The 18,218-nt window shown below is 40.3% G+C and overlaps 1 protein-coding gene across 4 annotated transcripts in view; it reads left to right on the top strand.

Annotated features, from left to right (window-relative positions):
* Window positions 1-16,929, top strand: part of LOC110369696 (protein tiptop) — a 286,797-nt gene extending 269,868 nt beyond the window's left edge. For 2 of the 4 annotated variants that reach the window (XM_021325209.3, XM_021325208.3), the window contains exons 4-5: window positions 2,636-2,822; window positions 12,404-16,929. In XM_021325209.3, the coding sequence (XP_021180884.1) occupies window positions 2,636-2,822; window positions 12,404-15,419 (3,203 nt within the window). In that variant the 3' untranslated portion in view covers window positions 15,420-16,929. Of the gene's footprint in view, window positions 1-2,397; window positions 2,538-2,635; window positions 2,823-10,678; window positions 11,130-12,403 lie in introns of those variants that run through there. The other 2 variants (XM_021325206.3, XM_021325210.3) reach the window with 2 other exon arrangements.
* Window positions 16,930-18,218: the final 1,289 nt, after the last annotated feature.

Here is an 18,218-nt window from a genome sequence, read left to right as displayed (position 1 = left end):
CGTTAAGGAGCTTTTTATTAGTGTAATGTTCCTAAAAAGTATATTTCAATAAAGACTTTGGAATTCATATAAAATGTTGACAGATAAGACGATCATAAATTCAAATGTGAAATGAGAGCTTTACGCTCTACTCAAAGACTTATATCTGGTCACAGCTTTAAAGTCAAAAATTACTCAATTTTCCAAAGCAAAAGCAACATCGAATCTAAAACCCACAGCCAATATTATTGTCACCACAAACCACCGCAAAAATCATCCCCAATCGTCGAAATCGATTCATTACTCGCCATAATTCACAGACAATGCGGCAAAGGGTAGCTTCATTAAAATTCACGTTCATAGAGCGAATCAGAGTCACCTGCAGATACCCAGCGGCCTATCACTTCCTTTGATCAATTGGCTGGCACATACGGACCGGGAATAGGGATGGACGACACCACCATCCCACTGGGAATAACGCTCCGGGACCAGTCTGCAAACAATATTTGTGCCACGCAATTAAAGTGCTGTGCCCCAACCAGCGGAAATGAAAAACCCTATCACAGATCAATGTTCAACATCAATCAATTTGCGACTAATTTTAATTTTAATACTTTCGTTTCCATAAATAAAACTCATTTACCTGATTATAATAGTAATTCTTGATAATAAAACGATTATGATGAATGATTTCTATTTTAGAATCTCGAATTTCATCATATTTTTGTTTTTTTACCAATACTTACTTACATATTTTATTGATAAATATTTTCTTATCAGGCTCACCATTACAGTTATTGTTTTATTGGTGGTATCAATAAGCGTTATTTACTGCAGTCATAACAGTGACTCTAGAAAATTTGCGCTCCAAAACATTGTCCCATCCGCACTTAATCCTTTTCCTCGCAGTCCCGGGCCAGAAATCCCGGGACCCCAATCCCGGGGCTTCCAACCCAACACTAGCCACAGTGCAGACCGCCGCGGGCGTTTCGTCCGCAACCGCATCTTTGGCGTCGGGCACCGGATTGACACGTTGCGTTTTAATCAATTAGCGTACAGAAACGCGGTTCACGAGTCAATGGGCAGTGAAATAAGCGGGCCGGCCACCGCGGCGCCAATTCGGCTATCCGGTTTCAAATACGTTTTTTTCCGATGCGTTTTTCGGATGGACGATAACTTCATAATCGGTTGTTCTCTTTTTGTGGGCGCGGATTTTCGTTACGGTGAAACGGCTTTGTTTTAGATGTTAGATGGTCGTTTTTGGAATTTTGATTCTCACTTTCATTATCAGTTTAAAAAATTCTGTAAAAAAATCACAACTTAGAAAAATAATTTAAACTTTTTTGCATCGTATTCGGAAATTCTCAATCTTCCATTTCAAAAACCCCTTGAAAGTCCGAAACAAACAGTATTTCTACAACAATGATTTCATTCTTTCAAGAGATAATCGCTCAATGTGTTGGAAACATCTCGTAATGACTACTCATCATCTAAGTTGTAATTGCATCGCTAAGAACAAATAACAATGAATAGTTATTGCGTTGCTTATTGCAAAAAGTCCTGACGATATGGTGCTGCGGAATTAACAAGCTAATGACAGTTTTCTTTATATTGCTGAAGAAGTAATAAAGGAATTAGGTAATGTGTATAAAAAATAAGAAGATGTAGATGTACTGAATAAATAAAAATCATAGAATCAATGAAATCATGATCATTAAAATTAAATACCAGTGATCCGATGAACCCTCAAAAGTTCGAAATCACCAAATCGTCTTGAGCAGGTTTCGCGGCAGTTGGACTATAAAGAGGAAGATTGTGCTCACGTGGGCTAGAGTTCGAAGCACAAGCCAAACAGTTTAATACGTAGGTATCAGTGATTATCAGGACCCCTAATCCGAGTGATTAGGTTAACAACAGTCAGAACTAATATCATTCCATTGACGCCAATACAATCCTTATCATTTATCCATCATTATTACACATCTACTAAACTGCTTAGCCAAAAAATATACCAATCATGTTCACTATCTCCATTTAATTAGGTGATGCCTTCAGCACCCGATAAAACCAAATGTAGGTATCAGTTTTATCATCATTATCGGTACCGATACGAATTATGTCAGCTGATTATTTTGATATAATTGATTTGTGACTAATATAACCAATCAATCAAGTATCGCTCACAGGGTTTTGCGCAACGAACGATGTCCCCATTACAATTGTGCTTTTCCTTGTATAATCATTTTTAATATCTATCCTATCGGCGATTATTACATTTGGATGATGGACGATCGCAATAAAGCGATACGCTGTTATCTGTTTCACTTTTAAATCAACCTAAATACGGTTTTAAAATGTCTTTATTATCATGATTAATTCGTGAGTTGGTGTTATGTTTTCAATATTAATTAGCTTCGATATTGTTTTTCGTCCTAGAATTTTTCCATTTAATAACATGACGACTGGTGTGTGGATGTGCGATATGAATGCTTCATTCATTCACAATGCATTGAACCGTTTGTCATCAAGTAGATATTCAATTGAGTGGTCAGTTTGGGGTAGGTCTTGGTCATTGTCATCACTTAGACATTTCCAAATATTTTTTTTTCTTTACGTGACATTCTGATACTAACGTTCTCTTCTCCTTTGCCCACAGAGGAAGCCAACAGTCCAGAAAGCGGAGTGAAGGAGCGTGGTGACCGGGGGGAGAGGCAGGAGGGCGGGGAGGGCGAAGCTTCAGGCTCGGCGTCCCCTGCGTCCCGCACCTCCCCCGCTCCCGACGAACGAGACGACATTGAGCACAGCATACCAGCTACCTTGATACAGGATCCTAATGCTGAAAGGTGAGTTATGAAAGTCTTCTTAATCATCTTTCATGTAATATATAAAGGTTTCTTAATGATAGATCAGGGTTTAAGTTGGTCAAATCTTTAAGGTATTCAAATAATTTGAAGTAATTGAAACACAGTCAAACAAAGTACAATACGCGCAGGGTCACACAATCAAGAACAATCCTTTCCATTACCGCACCTCAAGGCTTTTATGGAAATTAAACCATCACCAACAATCTCTCGATAGCAACGGTCCCATTCATAATATCATACGGCATACGCCATTGTCAACGCGGAGGTCTGCACATCACTCTATGGTGTCCACTTTAATGATCCCATTGTTTCCCCTGATCAGTTGACAACGACTGTCCACTGACAGCACTACTTAGCAAACCAATTTAAGTTTACTGCCATCATAACTCTTATTGTAAAACTCATAAAGTTCGAAGTCGAACACATTATAAGAGACTTTATTTGGTAGAGATAGCGGAGTAAAAATTTTAATGTGCGGTTGAAATGAATCTTGTAGGAAGGTAATAAAGTTGATTTTGGCATAAATGGAGTGTAAAAATAAGTTGGCAAACATAGAAAAATGAATGGATTCGTCATTGACAGTTATAGTGGGCAGAGCAACTAAAAATGATCCGAATTTTCAAAATGACGTTCCATCAATTTTCATTTCGAAATACTTTTTAGGATTTATCGATGTTGGTAAGGATGATTGATGTGTCGTAAGTTAAGCTATAAGCCACGATAGACTCGCTTGTGGAGTAAGTGCAAACTTAAGGAAGATAACTTATGATTATGATTAGATAGAACACATAATTATAATTACGTCTTATTGACGTTGCTTGTCGAAACTTAGATTATGTTTCAAGTCAATATGAATCACACTTTTCACCCCACGGAGACCAGAAATGTCGGCAAAGTAAGAGTAATTGAAATATTAACAGTCAGCTCATGAAAACAGTAGATGTATTTTTGGTTGCTTTAGATGTTCAAGAGCTGTACTTCACCAAACTTTTTTAAGTCAGAGCTTACAACAACGTCGATTAAACCTTTTGATAGGATTTAAAGACACGTTAGGAAATTCTCTCAGGACACGGGTGGACCTGCGGAAAATATTTACTTATCAATAATGAGCGATATTTTATAGTCTGTATCTTTAAGCAAATCTTTGCCTTCGATACATATCGAAAAAATGGCGATACAGCAAAAAATATTGAATCCACGTGACACAGTTATATCAATAACAGATACTGTTTATCATTTATATCATGTCCTGCTTTATTTGATTATTGGATGGGACTTGTAAATTAATGATTATTGGTATTTAATAGAATATCATTTATGATTGATGCTTTTATTGTATTTGTTAATCATTGGGCGGCGATAATGACTTGAATGTTGTTATCTGAGGCGGATTCTACTTTTTGTTTTAGAGTTTCTGATGTAACTGCGCATTTTTCTGTCAATATATTTTCTGCATTGGACAGAGTTACGTGAATTTCATTTTTGGAATTAGTCAATACGTACACACGACCTCGATACCTTCAAACTCAGTACCTTCAAATTCAGTATTTTCCTTTCCTCAATTTTCTTTCATCGTAACTAATTCAAGGTTTCCTTACGTTACCTTCATTTTGATATCCAATACCTAAAATATATCACACACTCTAAATGTACGAATAAAAACAAAAGAATTAATCGTATACCACAAGACGTCACATGATTTGATTAACAATAAGAATAATATACCTCCTTGATACACACTCAATTATGTATTGCGCGGCTGTTGCTGCATGTCGTGTAGCTAATGTCAAATTCCCTGACAGTAACAGAGCTACACGACCAAAATCAGCGGTACCAGCTTGGCAGTGCAGGATTGAGCGTCGTATCGAGGGGGCCAGAGTACTCATCGGCAAACTATATTGCTTCAGGGAGGGTAATACCCGACCACGGGTGATGCGCTTTGTGAGACGTGCATTCATGGGGACTGGACTCAGTCCTCATGAATATATGCCGCGTATCGCGGAGCGCATCGACTTCCTGAAGCAAAAAGTCTGTGCATGGGCTAGCCGTATTCGAAGGTATAAACGACGGGTAGAACGTTACACCCAGAATCGTATGTTCCAGAGTGATCAAAGATGGGTATATAGAACTTGGGAGCGACCTGAGCAATACGTGATGGACGGGAGCCGGCCGGATGAAGGTGCCACAAACATGTTTTGGCGCAACCTCTGGTCGACGCCCGTATTTCACGAGGAGGGTGACTGGACACGTGATGTTGAACGGGAGTGTGAACAAATACCAGAAATGGAAGAGGTCAATATTACCTCCTCCGACGTAGCCTGTGCAGTTCGTCCGATGCAAAACTGGAAATCACCAGGACCGGATGGACTGCACAATTTCTGGTTAAAGTGGCTGCAAAGTTCACACCCCTGTTTAGCATCACAGTTTCAGTCATCCTTAGAAGCCGGGTCGCTCCCACAGTTTCTAACAACAGGAGTTACCCATCTGCTCCATAAATCAGGTAGTACCGCGGAACCCAAAAATTATAGACCGATCACTTGTTTACCGACGGTCTATAAACTTCTTACATCTATTTTGAGATTAAAGATAAACCAACATATTGAAAAATATTCAATTATGTCAGTTTCTCAAAATGGATGTAAGAAGGGGTCCCGTGCTACTAAGGAGCTGCTCCTCACTGATATGGTCATCAGCCAACAGGTTCGACGATCCCGAAAGAATTTGTCGACATGTTGGATAGACTATAAGAAGGCCTACGACTCGGTCCCCCATACATGGCTTAGGAGGGTACTGGAGTTGTATAAAATAAATACAACTCTACGCGCCTTTCTTGCGTCATGTATGGAGCAATGGAGAACGGTTCTTCACTATCCAGGATGTAGACAAATTGAAGGGACCGGCGATCCTATTAAGATCGAGCGGGGAATATTCCAGGGTGACAGTTTGAGTCCACTTTGGTTTTGCCTGGCCTTGAACCCTTTGAGCACATTGCTAGAGGGTTCGGGGCTGGGCTATCCTTTGCGGAGAGGGGGTCAGGTTATATCCCATTTGCTTTATATGGATGATCTGAAACTGTTTGCCACTACAGAACTGCAGCTAATGAAGCTACTGAAGATCACTGAAAATTTCAGTAGTTGCATCAGGATGGAGTTTGGTGTGGACAAATGTGCAGTCATGCATGTAAAGCGAGGGGGAATTGTGGAATCTGAGGGAGTACAACTCTCAGATTCCATAAACCTGAGATCACTCTCCGCAAACGATACATATAAATACTTGGGTATGGCGGAGGGGTTAGGCATCAATGTGGCTGTCATGAAACAGTCATTGCGGGAGCGTTTCTTTGGCCGCCTGAATAAGGTCCTAAAAAGTTCCTTATCAGGCGGCAACAAGGTTCGCGCCTATAATGGTTGGGTCATGCCAGTCCTGATGTACTCCTTCGGCATACTCAAATGGACTCAAACTGAATTGGATACCTTGGATAGGAGAGTCCGCACACTGCTGACCGCAGAACGAATGCATCACCCACGATCGTCGGTGATGAGACTGTACATCCACGGAAATGTGGAGGCCGAGGCTTTTAAATGCAAAGACGCTCCACAACCGTGAGGTGTGCAGTCTCAGAGAATATCTTCTCAAAAGCGACGTGGGTATGCATCGTGATATGGTAGCAGTGGACAAAGGACTCACCCGCTATCGTTGGCAAATGAGAACTGGCGCAAACCTGTGGTACTAACTACCCATGATCGCAAGGAGGTATGGCAGAGCAAACAGCTACACGGACGCTTCTTCGGGGCTCTTCATGGCCCCGATGTAGACTTCAATGCGTCCGTATCTTGGCTACGCTTCGGTGACTTGTTTGGAGAAACCGAAGGGTTTGTATGTGCAATTATGGACGAAGTTATCCTTACGAATAACTACCGGAGATATATCGTGAAAGACGGGACGGTTGACATATGTCGGGCATGTCACCATCCGGGTGAGTCTATCAGACATATTATATCTGGTTGTTCTCGTTTGGCTAATGGTGAATATTTGCACAGACATAACCAAGTGGCCAAGATTATCCACCAGCAGCTTGCTCTGCAATACAACCTTGTAGACCTTGAGGTACCGTACTACAGGTATGCGCCCGACCCAGTTCTCGAAAAGGACCATATCACGTTGTACTGGGATCGATCTATCATCACTGACAGGACTATTGTAGCCAATAAGCCTGATATTGTGGTGATAGATCGATTAGCGCGCGCGCGATGATAGTCGATGTCGCCGTTCCGCATGACGAGAACCTTGTGAAAGCTGAGAAAGAGAAACAAATAAAGTATCTCGACTTAGCGCACGAGGTTGTCGCCATGTGGAGTGTCGACACGGCTGTTGTTGTGCCGATTGTCGTTACGGCCAATGGTTTAATAGCCAAGAGCCTCGACGAACACCTCAGGAGGCTCTCGTTGGGAGGCTGGATCAAGGGACTGATTCAGAAGGCAGTACTCCTTGATACGGCACGTATTGTGAGGAGGTTTCTGTCTCTGGGACCCTAACCACCGGTACCTTGGACCCTGTGCCCGATATCGGTGGCAACCTATTTTTTATATTTTTAAATGTTTTTTATTTTTATATTTAATATTTAAAAATGTAAATAATATGTTAGAAAATAAATAAATGATTAAAAAGAATAATATCGATTATTTACTCGCAAGTCTCGATTACAAGTTGATTTATATTGTTTTGTTATGAATCGTTAATCAGATTCGACGCGTACCGAATCGATATGTAGACAGCTGCAACTCGATTAATTTCAATATTTAATTAGAAGTATTGACGTGATATATGAAAATTTCCAAAAAATATAATTTTAAATGATCGTTTATCAAATGGTTTGTGTGGTGTGGTCATATCTTATTTTAGTTTTGAGACATTATTCTTAAATATTTTTAAGGAAGAGCTGTTGTAATTCATGTAGGATGAATACATTAATTAAAATATGGAAGTTGGTAACATTTTCATCTACCGTGCTAAGTTTAGGAGAAAACCTATGAGTTAGGAAAAAACTCCTTTTCTCACATTTAACAAAAACTGCTTATCAGGTTAAAGTACATAGTTGAAAAAGTCAACTGTAATCGTTACTGATACGAACTTGAGGACATCATTACCATGTTAATTGTATTAGAAATCTTTTATTTCAAATCTTTATCTTTCGACCAGCCAGGTACAGATGCCAACATAACCAACACCTGAAAAATCAAAAGGTAGTCAAATATGAACTTTATTGTCAAGGAGATAAGGCGAATGAAGTTGAAGGAAAGTGCAAAGTAAAGTTTGTGGTGTAGCAAGTCTGTTCAATCAATGTCAATTAGCCTGCACTGAGGTGGCATGATCAATCATTTTGAGGTTCTAGTGCCTTGAAGTTCTATTGTTTAGATTTTAGATTTAGTTTGTGTATTCGCTAAAATGTATAAAAATATAAGTTCCGGTGGGAATGGAGTAGAAACGTCGGTTGAGGCAGTTTTGATTGAGCGTGCTAGGTTTAGTTAGATGTAGAAAATATTTATAATCACTGTTAGTTTTTAATTCTTACTGCTTAACCAACCTTTGACTGACAAAGTTCACTTCTATCGTTATACAAAGTTTGACATCCGTCGCAGATTTTTGAGATAAAGGATATAAAAGAGTTAAGTTCCTATCTGATCTCCTAGGCTTTGGGTCTTTAGCTGTCAGTTTTGGAAGCTTTGACACGTTCTGAAAATTACACTAACTACAGTCCTGATCATCAATTATTGCCCGTTGACACTCTCAACATCATTTTCAATACCTAGCTCGGAAATAAAACTTAAATAATACATTTTTGTATTTCTTCTTTCTCAACAATTCTTACAAGATTCAGCGTCGTCCTCACAATGTACAGAATGTCATAAAAGACACAATATCTCCTTGAAGTCAGAGGTCAGTTTAGCCAATTGCTTTGTCATCGTAACCAGTTGTGTGCAAGTTGTGTGTCACTTGATCAAGTCTCATAAATTCAAGTTCACTATAAACAGCTGAATCTTCAACTGTTGTTTCTTTTATTCCTTTAATGGTAATATTGATTTGTGCATCCTCTGTAACTGTTTTAGAAGTAATGATATCTTTATTTTAATTAATGAGTTTTACTGGTTTTTTATTTGACGTTGCTATGTTAGTGTTAAGTGTTGTTTCGATACTTCGTTTTGTTTTTGTTAATTAAAACTATTATTGCCTATATCGTCTGTTTGGCTGGTGGAAGACTTTAAACTAAATTCTAAGACGTTCGATTCGGTAGATGTTACTTTTCGAATTAGAGAAATTATGAAAGTCTGGCCAATACATTTTCGACTTCAACTGTTTCAGTTCATTTGTTCAAGACTAACAGGTTATCGAAGTATTTTTTTTAGTAAAAGGTACTTTTTTATTAAAGATAGCCTATTGAACTGCAATTTGTGTAATTGAAGATATTATAATAATTGAATTATCGTTCTGTTATCTATGACAGTTTAGGTTTATTGAAAAATCAAAGATAGCATTGGGGCAAAACATATTGAAAGTAAAAGTTTCGAGTAAAGTTAAAAAAGATTAGTTCCAGTAAAATATGATTATTATTGGTTACTCAAGGTTTTATATAGATAAGCATTTTCTTATATTTCAATCAATTCTAGTATGAATGTGAATGTGAGGTCCTTCATATTTATTCATTCTAAAACAGTTTGTTTTCCTCCTCGCCATTCGTTTCAATATTTTCTATGACCGTTTGTGCAATGTTTACTATCGAGCACACTGCAATTTTATTACCAAGTAGACATGTGTCAGTTATAAAATTCGCTTTGTTAGTGCAAAATTATTCAAACGATGTCAGGTGTCCCCCATACATCGGCCCGCACTATACACACATACAAGCATAAACCGCTCTGTCCTAATTCCTACACATCAAAACGGCCACAGTCTAAAATACATCCCACTAACATTTTCATCATCTGTCGTTACATGTAGAAAAATAGCCTAGAATTCTTTTGTTTATGTCACAACCCACTCGGGGTTATTTTAGTTTGTCGCAGGAGAGAGACGGAGCTAGTTGTCACATAAATACTTGTGATTGATTGACCCGCAGCTCACTAATGCTCATAGGAAGCAATAAACAGCTGTGCGATTCTCTTGTTAAAAACTTTATAAAACTTCTGGGGTTTGTAAGAGCGTTCTGTCAAATCACTATAACAGTTGTTTAGATCGGATTCAGTGATAACATTTAGTTTGAGATCGTTCAATGATAATAAAACAGTATTATGGCTGTAAAACGTACCCATAGTACATAAGTTTCCGGATTAACGGAACATAGTTTCTTTACTTTGTTAATTTATTTATCTAGACGACATACTGTCAATGTGGCTCGCCGGCTGACGTTTATAGTACTGCCATTCGGAAGTTCCTAACGTTTCCTTGCGTAAAAATAAAATAAACATGAGAAAATATTTTCCCTTTGTCAAACCAGGAAATCTGTTCGTGATACGCGTAAATCCGTCCGCGTCCCCTGTCTGTCCGTGAGTCGTTAAAAGGACTCGTCTCGGCGTTTTGTTAACGCGCCATTTCCTTGTCAACGCCGTCAACCCTGTCCGGGTAATCTTCTTTAAGCCCCGAGACTTCAATATAGTACGGTGAGCGAGCTTCATATTTGCTTACTCCACCTACGTTAATGGAATTCCGTAAACAATCTCGTTAAAAAGTTATTGCGCCTATTGGCCATCAAGGATCGTCTGTACATTTTTCATTGGTGTTACGACTGTGAGTCAGCTATGCGGAGTAGCTCCGCGGTGTCAGTCGCCTGTCATCGGAACGATCGCCCGTCACTGCACGTCCACCTCGCGCATCGCACGCACGCTTGCATTACGCAGCGCCACCCCTCGAAGTGGGATACCGATAGCTGTCTCTGTCTCTCGCGTGGCCAGCCCCGTTGCGGCGGCACCTGTCTCTGTCTAGCGAGGGGCGTGCGGGGCGGGGGCGCTGCAGGCGGGTCGTAAATCACGCGGCGTCTCATTCCACGCGGGACCGCCGCCGCCGCCGCAGGCACCGCGCACTTCCCTCCCGACCGCCGGCATCGCGGCGCGTCTTTCGCGACGTGTTTACATTTTCAACTATTTTTGGGGAGTCTCAATTGTTGTCTAGTAACAAAGTGTTATCAATTGTAACAGTGTTGTATTGATGGATCCGCGAGTTTTTCACCGTTACCAGTTTGGAGTACTTTGAAAACATTACGTCTAAAATGATTGTCGAGCCCGACCACGTGAGGTACGTTTTCTATTTGTTCAAGTGTTTTATTGTTTTTGTGTAATTCATCATTTTTCATATTGTTTTCACGTTTACTTATTGATTTTTACATTGAATATGTATTTTGACTCCTCCACTTGTCGACTTTCAACTTAGAATTTTCGTGTTATGTCGATTGGTGTTATGTTATGTTACGTTGTGTTCACTTCTTCTATTACAACACTGATAAAGTGATCTTCTATCATGTTTTTCATATAATTTTAGTAAATACAAAGCAGTTTTTGTTTACTTTTTTCAACAAAATAATATATTTGCAGATGAGAGAGACTTCTAACATTTTCGAGAGAGTATTCTTCATATTTATCATAAGTCCAAAGGAAAGCTCGTATTTCTATCAGAATGCGACTTAGTAGAACATATTATAATTCAAAGATTTAAAAGCCTAGATTATATCGTGATTTATTGGTATTTATCGATAACATTCGATCCTTATATGGTTAATGGGTTCCACGAAATGAAAATATTGTATTTATTGACAGTATTTTTATGAGTCATAGATTCTGTTTCTTGACATCTACTATTTTTCCTTTATTATGGAACTCGAATTTTTATATTTATTAATTTGTATACTTTAGTTTGTCATAAATAATCGCTAACCTGTGTCGTCTGCCATTGTGTTCATCTTGTTTATCAAATTCTGCGTCAATCGCAATTCTCTGAATGATTGTATCAAATGTTATTGATTCTACATTTTAATATATTCTATGCATCGAACGTGATTGTTAAATTTTATAGCTGTCATTAATGTGACTTCTTTGATATCCAGTTGATTATTCATGTCTCGAGACTTGACCTATTTGTACCCAATTTACCTAAGATTTATATTTATGTCGTATTTCATCAATGTTTTTTCCTTTTGTATCGAAGACATTAAATATAATGTCAGTACGTCAACTCCGTCAACTAATGCTTTTTTTGACCGAACTGTTATCATTAAAAATTAACAAAAAACAGAAACCTCGACCCACAAGGACATCCAAACAACGAGCTATAAAGTTTTTTTTGATCGACATAAACCCATTAGTGAGTCTATTTGCTATTCATGATCGAGCTATTAATTTATTAAAAATGGCCATTAAATAAAAAAAAATCTAGCATTTATTTTGTATACCATCTATATTCAAATGTCAATAACCAGTTTAAGATGGCTACAGAGCTGAGACAGTGGCGGCAATTTTCGCTAATTGAATTAAGTAAATTGAAAATCTAACATAACGTCATTGTTTTGTCCACAGGGAGAGCCCGAGGTGTCTGTCGCGAGAGTCGTCGGGCGCGCCGCGCTGTCCCTCCAATGACTCGGTGTACTCGAGCCGCAGCGGCGCGGGCCTGCCCCTGCCGGCCGCGCTCACCGCCGCCCTGCCCGCCGCGCTCCTGCCCCCGCACTCCGCCGCAGTCGCCGCCTACCTCGGCGCCGCAGCAGCCGCAGCCGCCCAGCAGCGCCTCCTCATGTCCTGCCAGGAGGACATGACTGACTCCGAAAGAGGTGACGCCGTACTCGACTTCAGCACGAAACGCAGCGAGTCACCGCACGATGACGAAGAAAACGACGACGCCGTCAATCTCAGTAAGAATGAGAATGGTCCACTCGACCTGTCTGTAGGGACAAGAAAACGTGGCCCTGAGGACTCGCCATCGCCTGTCCCATCTAGAAAAAGTTCTAGGCCGTCTGAGTTTAAACACTCTCCTTCCCCTTGGTCCACGCCCGTAGCGCCGCACCTGCCATATTTCGCGGCTGCGGTCGCTGCAGCTAGTCTGTCACCTAAGGGAGGCGTTCCATCTGATTGGAACGGCAAGCTAAAACATGGAGGTCCTACACCCAGCGATGCTACAAAAGCCTTGGAAAAGATGAGCGAGTTGAGTAGGCTAGGCGGTGAGGAATTATTCCGATCAGTACAAAGTGCTGCTTTAGGTGCTGGTCTAGCTCCTAACGCGGCCGCGCGTCACTCAGCCTGGCAATCCCACTGGTTGAATAAGGGCGCCGACCAAACTAAAGATGTCCTTAAATGCGTGTGGTGTAAGAAGAGTTTTAACTCACTCGCTGACTTGACAGTGCACATGAAAGAAGCTAAGCACTGTGGGGTCAATGTGCCCGTGCCACCTTCTTCAGGGGCTCCTATTCCGCCCTCTCTTCAGCCACCGTCTAGTTCACCATCCACACCCTCTCACAACTCCTGCTCTTCGAGCGGTTCTTCTAAACCGAGCCAGAATGACTTAAACATGCTCATCAAAGAGAACATGCCAATTCCTAGAAAACTAGTTCGCGGCCAAGATGTGTGGTTAGGCAAAGGCGCAGAGCAAACTAGGCAAATATTGAAATGTATGTGGTGTGCAGAAAGCTTCCGCTCACTCGCTGAAATGACAAGCCATATGCAGCGAACTCAGCACTATACCAACATCATATCCCAGGAACAGATCATTTCCTGGAAATCTTCCGATGACGCCAGTAAGGGAGGGTCCAACTCCAGTGGTGGGCCGGGTGCTAACAATGCGGCACCTCCCACCACTGGTACCAGTAGTCATGTTAGTGCTGTATTAACTTGTAAAGTTTGCGACCAAGCATTTAGTTCCTTGAAAGAGTTGAGTAATCATATGGTTAAAAATTCTCACTATAAAGAACACATTATGCGATCCATTACTGAAAGTGGAGGCAGGAGACGTCAGACGCGTGAAAAACGAAAGAAGTCGCTGCCTGTTAGAAAACTACTTGAATTAGAGAGAGCACAGCACGAATTCAAAAACGGTGAAGGAAATGGTGTACCTATGGGTAAACCAATCAGAGATTTTGGTGCTGGAAGCCGAATCACCTGCGAAAAATGTGGTGACAAAATCGAGACTGCTGTATTCGTCGAGCACATACGACAATGTATTGGCGCGCCGATGTCAAATAGCCAAAGGAACTTTTTGAAGAGCGCGCTGTTATCTAACAACATCATCCCACCTGATGTCCCTGGCCACATCACGCCCACCGGCCGAGACGGGCGTAAGAGCATCAATGAGGAGCTGCCGTCACCTGGCTCTGCTCACCATCGCTCCCCTTCCTCCGTGAACGATTCCTCCCCGAGTTCCAAAGACCCAAACGCGAGTAATGAAAAAAGCTCGTCGCCTTCGGTTCTCAATGCCATAGAACAATTGATAGAGAAGAGTTTCGATACCCGATCGCGGCACACCGTGCCTGGCATGCCTGGTGGCGCCTCGCATGCGCCTATCGGGTCTAGCATCCTAAAGAGATTAGGCATAGATGAGAGCGTAGACTATACCAAACCACTGGTAGATCCACAGACTATGAATATGTTGAGGAATTACCATCACCAGCAAGGATACGGGCGTCGCGAGCGCAGCGGGAGCGAGTCCAGCTCCATGTCCGAGCGAGGCGGCAGTAGAGTAGAATCCTTGACTCCCGATAGGAAACTAGATACGTATCACATGACTCCTCGCACTACGCCTGATACGCGCGGTTCTCAAACTCCAGCTTCCGAGGATCGCCCGACTGAAGTGCGAATAAAGAGAGAGGTCGAGGAAGAGGAACGCGAAAACGGGGTCGATTTGAGCAGCCAGCCAGTGCGAGTGAAGACTGAAGTAGACGAAGATGAAGAACCACCGCGGCCGAGCAGCACTGCCGAGGAGGACGTGAAGCCTGTTGTGGCCAAGCGCGAGAGCGAGGGACCCAGTCCTGCTGCCAGCCCACGCAGCCCAGCTAGCGACCGCTCTGGTAACACTCCTGGCGCTGAACGAAAGCCAGCATCCAGCCTGGGAGCTTTGTCCTCTATGTTCGATAACTTAGCTGGGGGTGGATCTTCTGGCGAACCGAGCTCGTCGCGTCGTGGTGGTAGTCACCCTTTAGCGGCGCTGCAGAAACTCTGCGACAAGACAGAATCTAATCCCTCCCGAGCGCCTGCCCCCGCGCCCTCGCCCGCCGGCCCGCCGAGCATTCTCACCTTCAGCTGGGCGTGCAACGACGCTGTCGTCACCGACTCCATCATGAAGTGCGCTCTGTGCGACACGCCCTTCATATCTAAGGGCGCGTATCGGCACCACCTGTCGAAGATGCACTTCGTGAAGGACGGCGCGCTGCCGGAGCCGGTGCCGCTGAAGGCGCCGGCCGGCGCGGCCTCCCCGGGGCACAAGGCGGGCTCTACGGCCGCGTCGCCGCAGGACCCGCGCAGCCCCTCGCAGTCGTTCGACGAGAGCCCGCACTCCAAGTTCCTCAAGTACACGGAACTGGCCAAGCAGCTCTCCAGTAAGTACGTGTAGGCTGCACTCAGCCGGCAGTTGTGATCATACCATATCTTGCTACGTTAAACCTTGCTAGAGTTAGGTCGCAGCCGCGACGCTAAGTATTTCGAAACTCTTTGCCAATTTAATTATTTAGGTAATTATTGTTAGATTTCACCGCATAGATCGGTTAGTGTAATAAATTAATAGCGACTTAAGTATACGCCAAACGTCTTACGTTCGTTTTAGGTATTAAGAGAATATTTTCAAAATATTGCCTTTAGGTGATCGGTTGTTGTAAGGGCGCCAGAGCCCGTGGCTTATCTTCCACACTACGTTATAATTCCATTTCGATAAATGTAAATATAAGTCACATTAAGTCATAAAAAATACGATTCGATCTCTTTTGTAAATGTATATTTTTTGCTAATTAATTCTTTGAAAAAGGTAAATCGTGGAAATTTATTTTCGTTGATTGCAATTCGCCTTCGCATGTGATTCGTCTATCGTATTAGTCGCGTAGTGGCGTTGACTTTCAGTATTTTAACAGAAAATTCGTTGCAATATCATTTTTTTGTGTTACTTAATTTTTTATGTAAATCAGAGTTAGGGTTAACGTGTTTAGTTTATGTATATTTTGATGATTTTCTTGTTTTTGGTGAATTTAAGAGATCCGTCGATGCGTATAATCTCGGAGATTCAATCTCATTCGTTTCTGTTCGTATTGTACATACAATTCGACATAGAATGCAATATAACAATCTCCTTAGTGTAAATTTTGCTATAGGTATGGTCTCCACGCGAGGATGCTATTTATTATTTAGTGATAAGTACATAATATTAGGTAAACTACATCTGTGAACAATTGTATACCAATATACCAGCGCATTAATCGGTTGAACAATCAACCTATATTTAAAAGTGATACATATACATTTTTTTTCGTTGAAAGGAATGATAACATTCGTATACGTTTAGAACATAAAGGTATACCAGATATATCTTCCAATTTGTAACTACAGATATACGACGATGTATATACGGCACTTGAGAGTCAAGAACCTCTTTTATATTTAATAAAAATATTGTAAACTGTCTAATGTAAGTTTCAGACGATATCAACTAAAATCTTTGATTGTGAACTGAATATTCGTGACGTGAATTCCATTTACCCCCTGATGTATACGACATTTCTAATGGAATATACAATTTTAAAATTATAATTTCGAATTTTATTTTTTGATGTTTTAATAAATTATACATTATATTTTTCAAAGTTACGAATATTCAGCTAATGATGATTAAAATCGATTAAAATTTGAAATCGTAAAAATCTATCATTTTAACGATAATAATGAAACATACGACAAATATTATGTATACGCTAGCTCTGATGAGAGATTTTTGCTCATTCTTAAGAAAAAAAAGTAAAAAAACGTGGTGTTGAAATATTGATTTTACCAAATTTAATAATCTTATTTAATATTTTATGTTGTATTTCAAAATGCAATTAAAAGCTCAAAGAAATATATATGTTACATACTTTAAATGGTTATTTTATTTGAATATACCCTGTACCATAACACAAATTAAACCTAGCGGAATATCCTGCTAACACAAAACACAAAACAATAATCGCCGACCATGACCTACAATACTGAAAGCGGTATATTTTGAAACCTAAGTTAAAAAAATATTGAAAAGTATAAGTAAGTATAACACGGTCCACTTTATGGAACGATTGTCATTGCAAAATTTTTTATAGCAGAATTTGATTTAAACCACAAATACATACTTTTTACATTTTACAATTCATATTGTACTATTAAAATGAAAGAAAATTTACTTTTTGATATCACATCAACCAACCAACAACATCACAACTCAGCTGAGCAATTATGCAGCCTGGGACGTCACGTTGTCAACAACCTGATTTCCTACAAAAACCTGCGGATATCCTTCTGAAACATCTGTAATATGAAAGAGAAAGTAAGTATACATTACGTAAGTATGTAAAACAAAAAACACCGACAGAATGAAACAGTCAAGATTGTGAAATTCGTATCATAATATGAAATACATCTGAGAGTTCTACTCAATTCAAATAATTCTGAAAAACAAAAGAAAATGTATACTGCTGCTTATCCAAAAGAGATCACTAATGAGTTCAGAACCTACTAGTACCAATTTCGAAACTCGGTATATGATATTATAAGCTCTTTCTGAAAAACGGACAAACAATATAGGAATACATGCCCTACGTAACTATGTTCTTTGAGATCCAATCAAATGAAATATTACAATTCACAAATCTTGGAAATGTAGATAGTCTATTTTTCAGTACTATTACTATCATGATAATTAACAACATAATTAATCTAAAACAATATTTATGTATCGATTCCCTTATCTGTCTGCAATAAATAATTTACAGTTCGATATGAAATAATTAGGATTTATTTAATAAAAGTATCGTTTGATAACGTTGTAAAAGACATTAATCCTTTTAAGTTTTTTAACTGTATTCACAATTCAGAAATTATGTGTGATTTGAAATTACTTGCATAATATATAGGTATGTTACCGGTATTGTCATACACAGTCTTTTACTTAGTAAATACTAGCTTGTGTTAGCGGTTTTACCCGCGTTCCGAGGGAACTACTTCCGGTACCAGGATACAATATAGCCTATGTTACTCGGGAAGAGTGTAGCTTTCCAAGTTTGAAAGAATTTTTCAAATCGGTTCAGTAGTTTCGTGGCCTTTAGGGGGGTACAAGCAAACAAGCAAAAAGTGTCTCATCTTTTATTTTAGTATTGATAAACTAAAAATATTACAT

This window comes from Helicoverpa armigera, chromosome 9 (genome assembly GCF_030705265.1).
Source record: "Helicoverpa armigera isolate CAAS_96S chromosome 9, ASM3070526v1, whole genome shotgun sequence".
In the NCBI taxonomy this organism is placed as follows: domain Eukaryota; kingdom Metazoa; phylum Arthropoda; class Insecta; order Lepidoptera; family Noctuidae; genus Helicoverpa; species Helicoverpa armigera.
The sequence above is the reverse complement of the archived record's forward strand: the minus strand, read 5'-3'. Positions and strand labels throughout refer to the sequence as shown.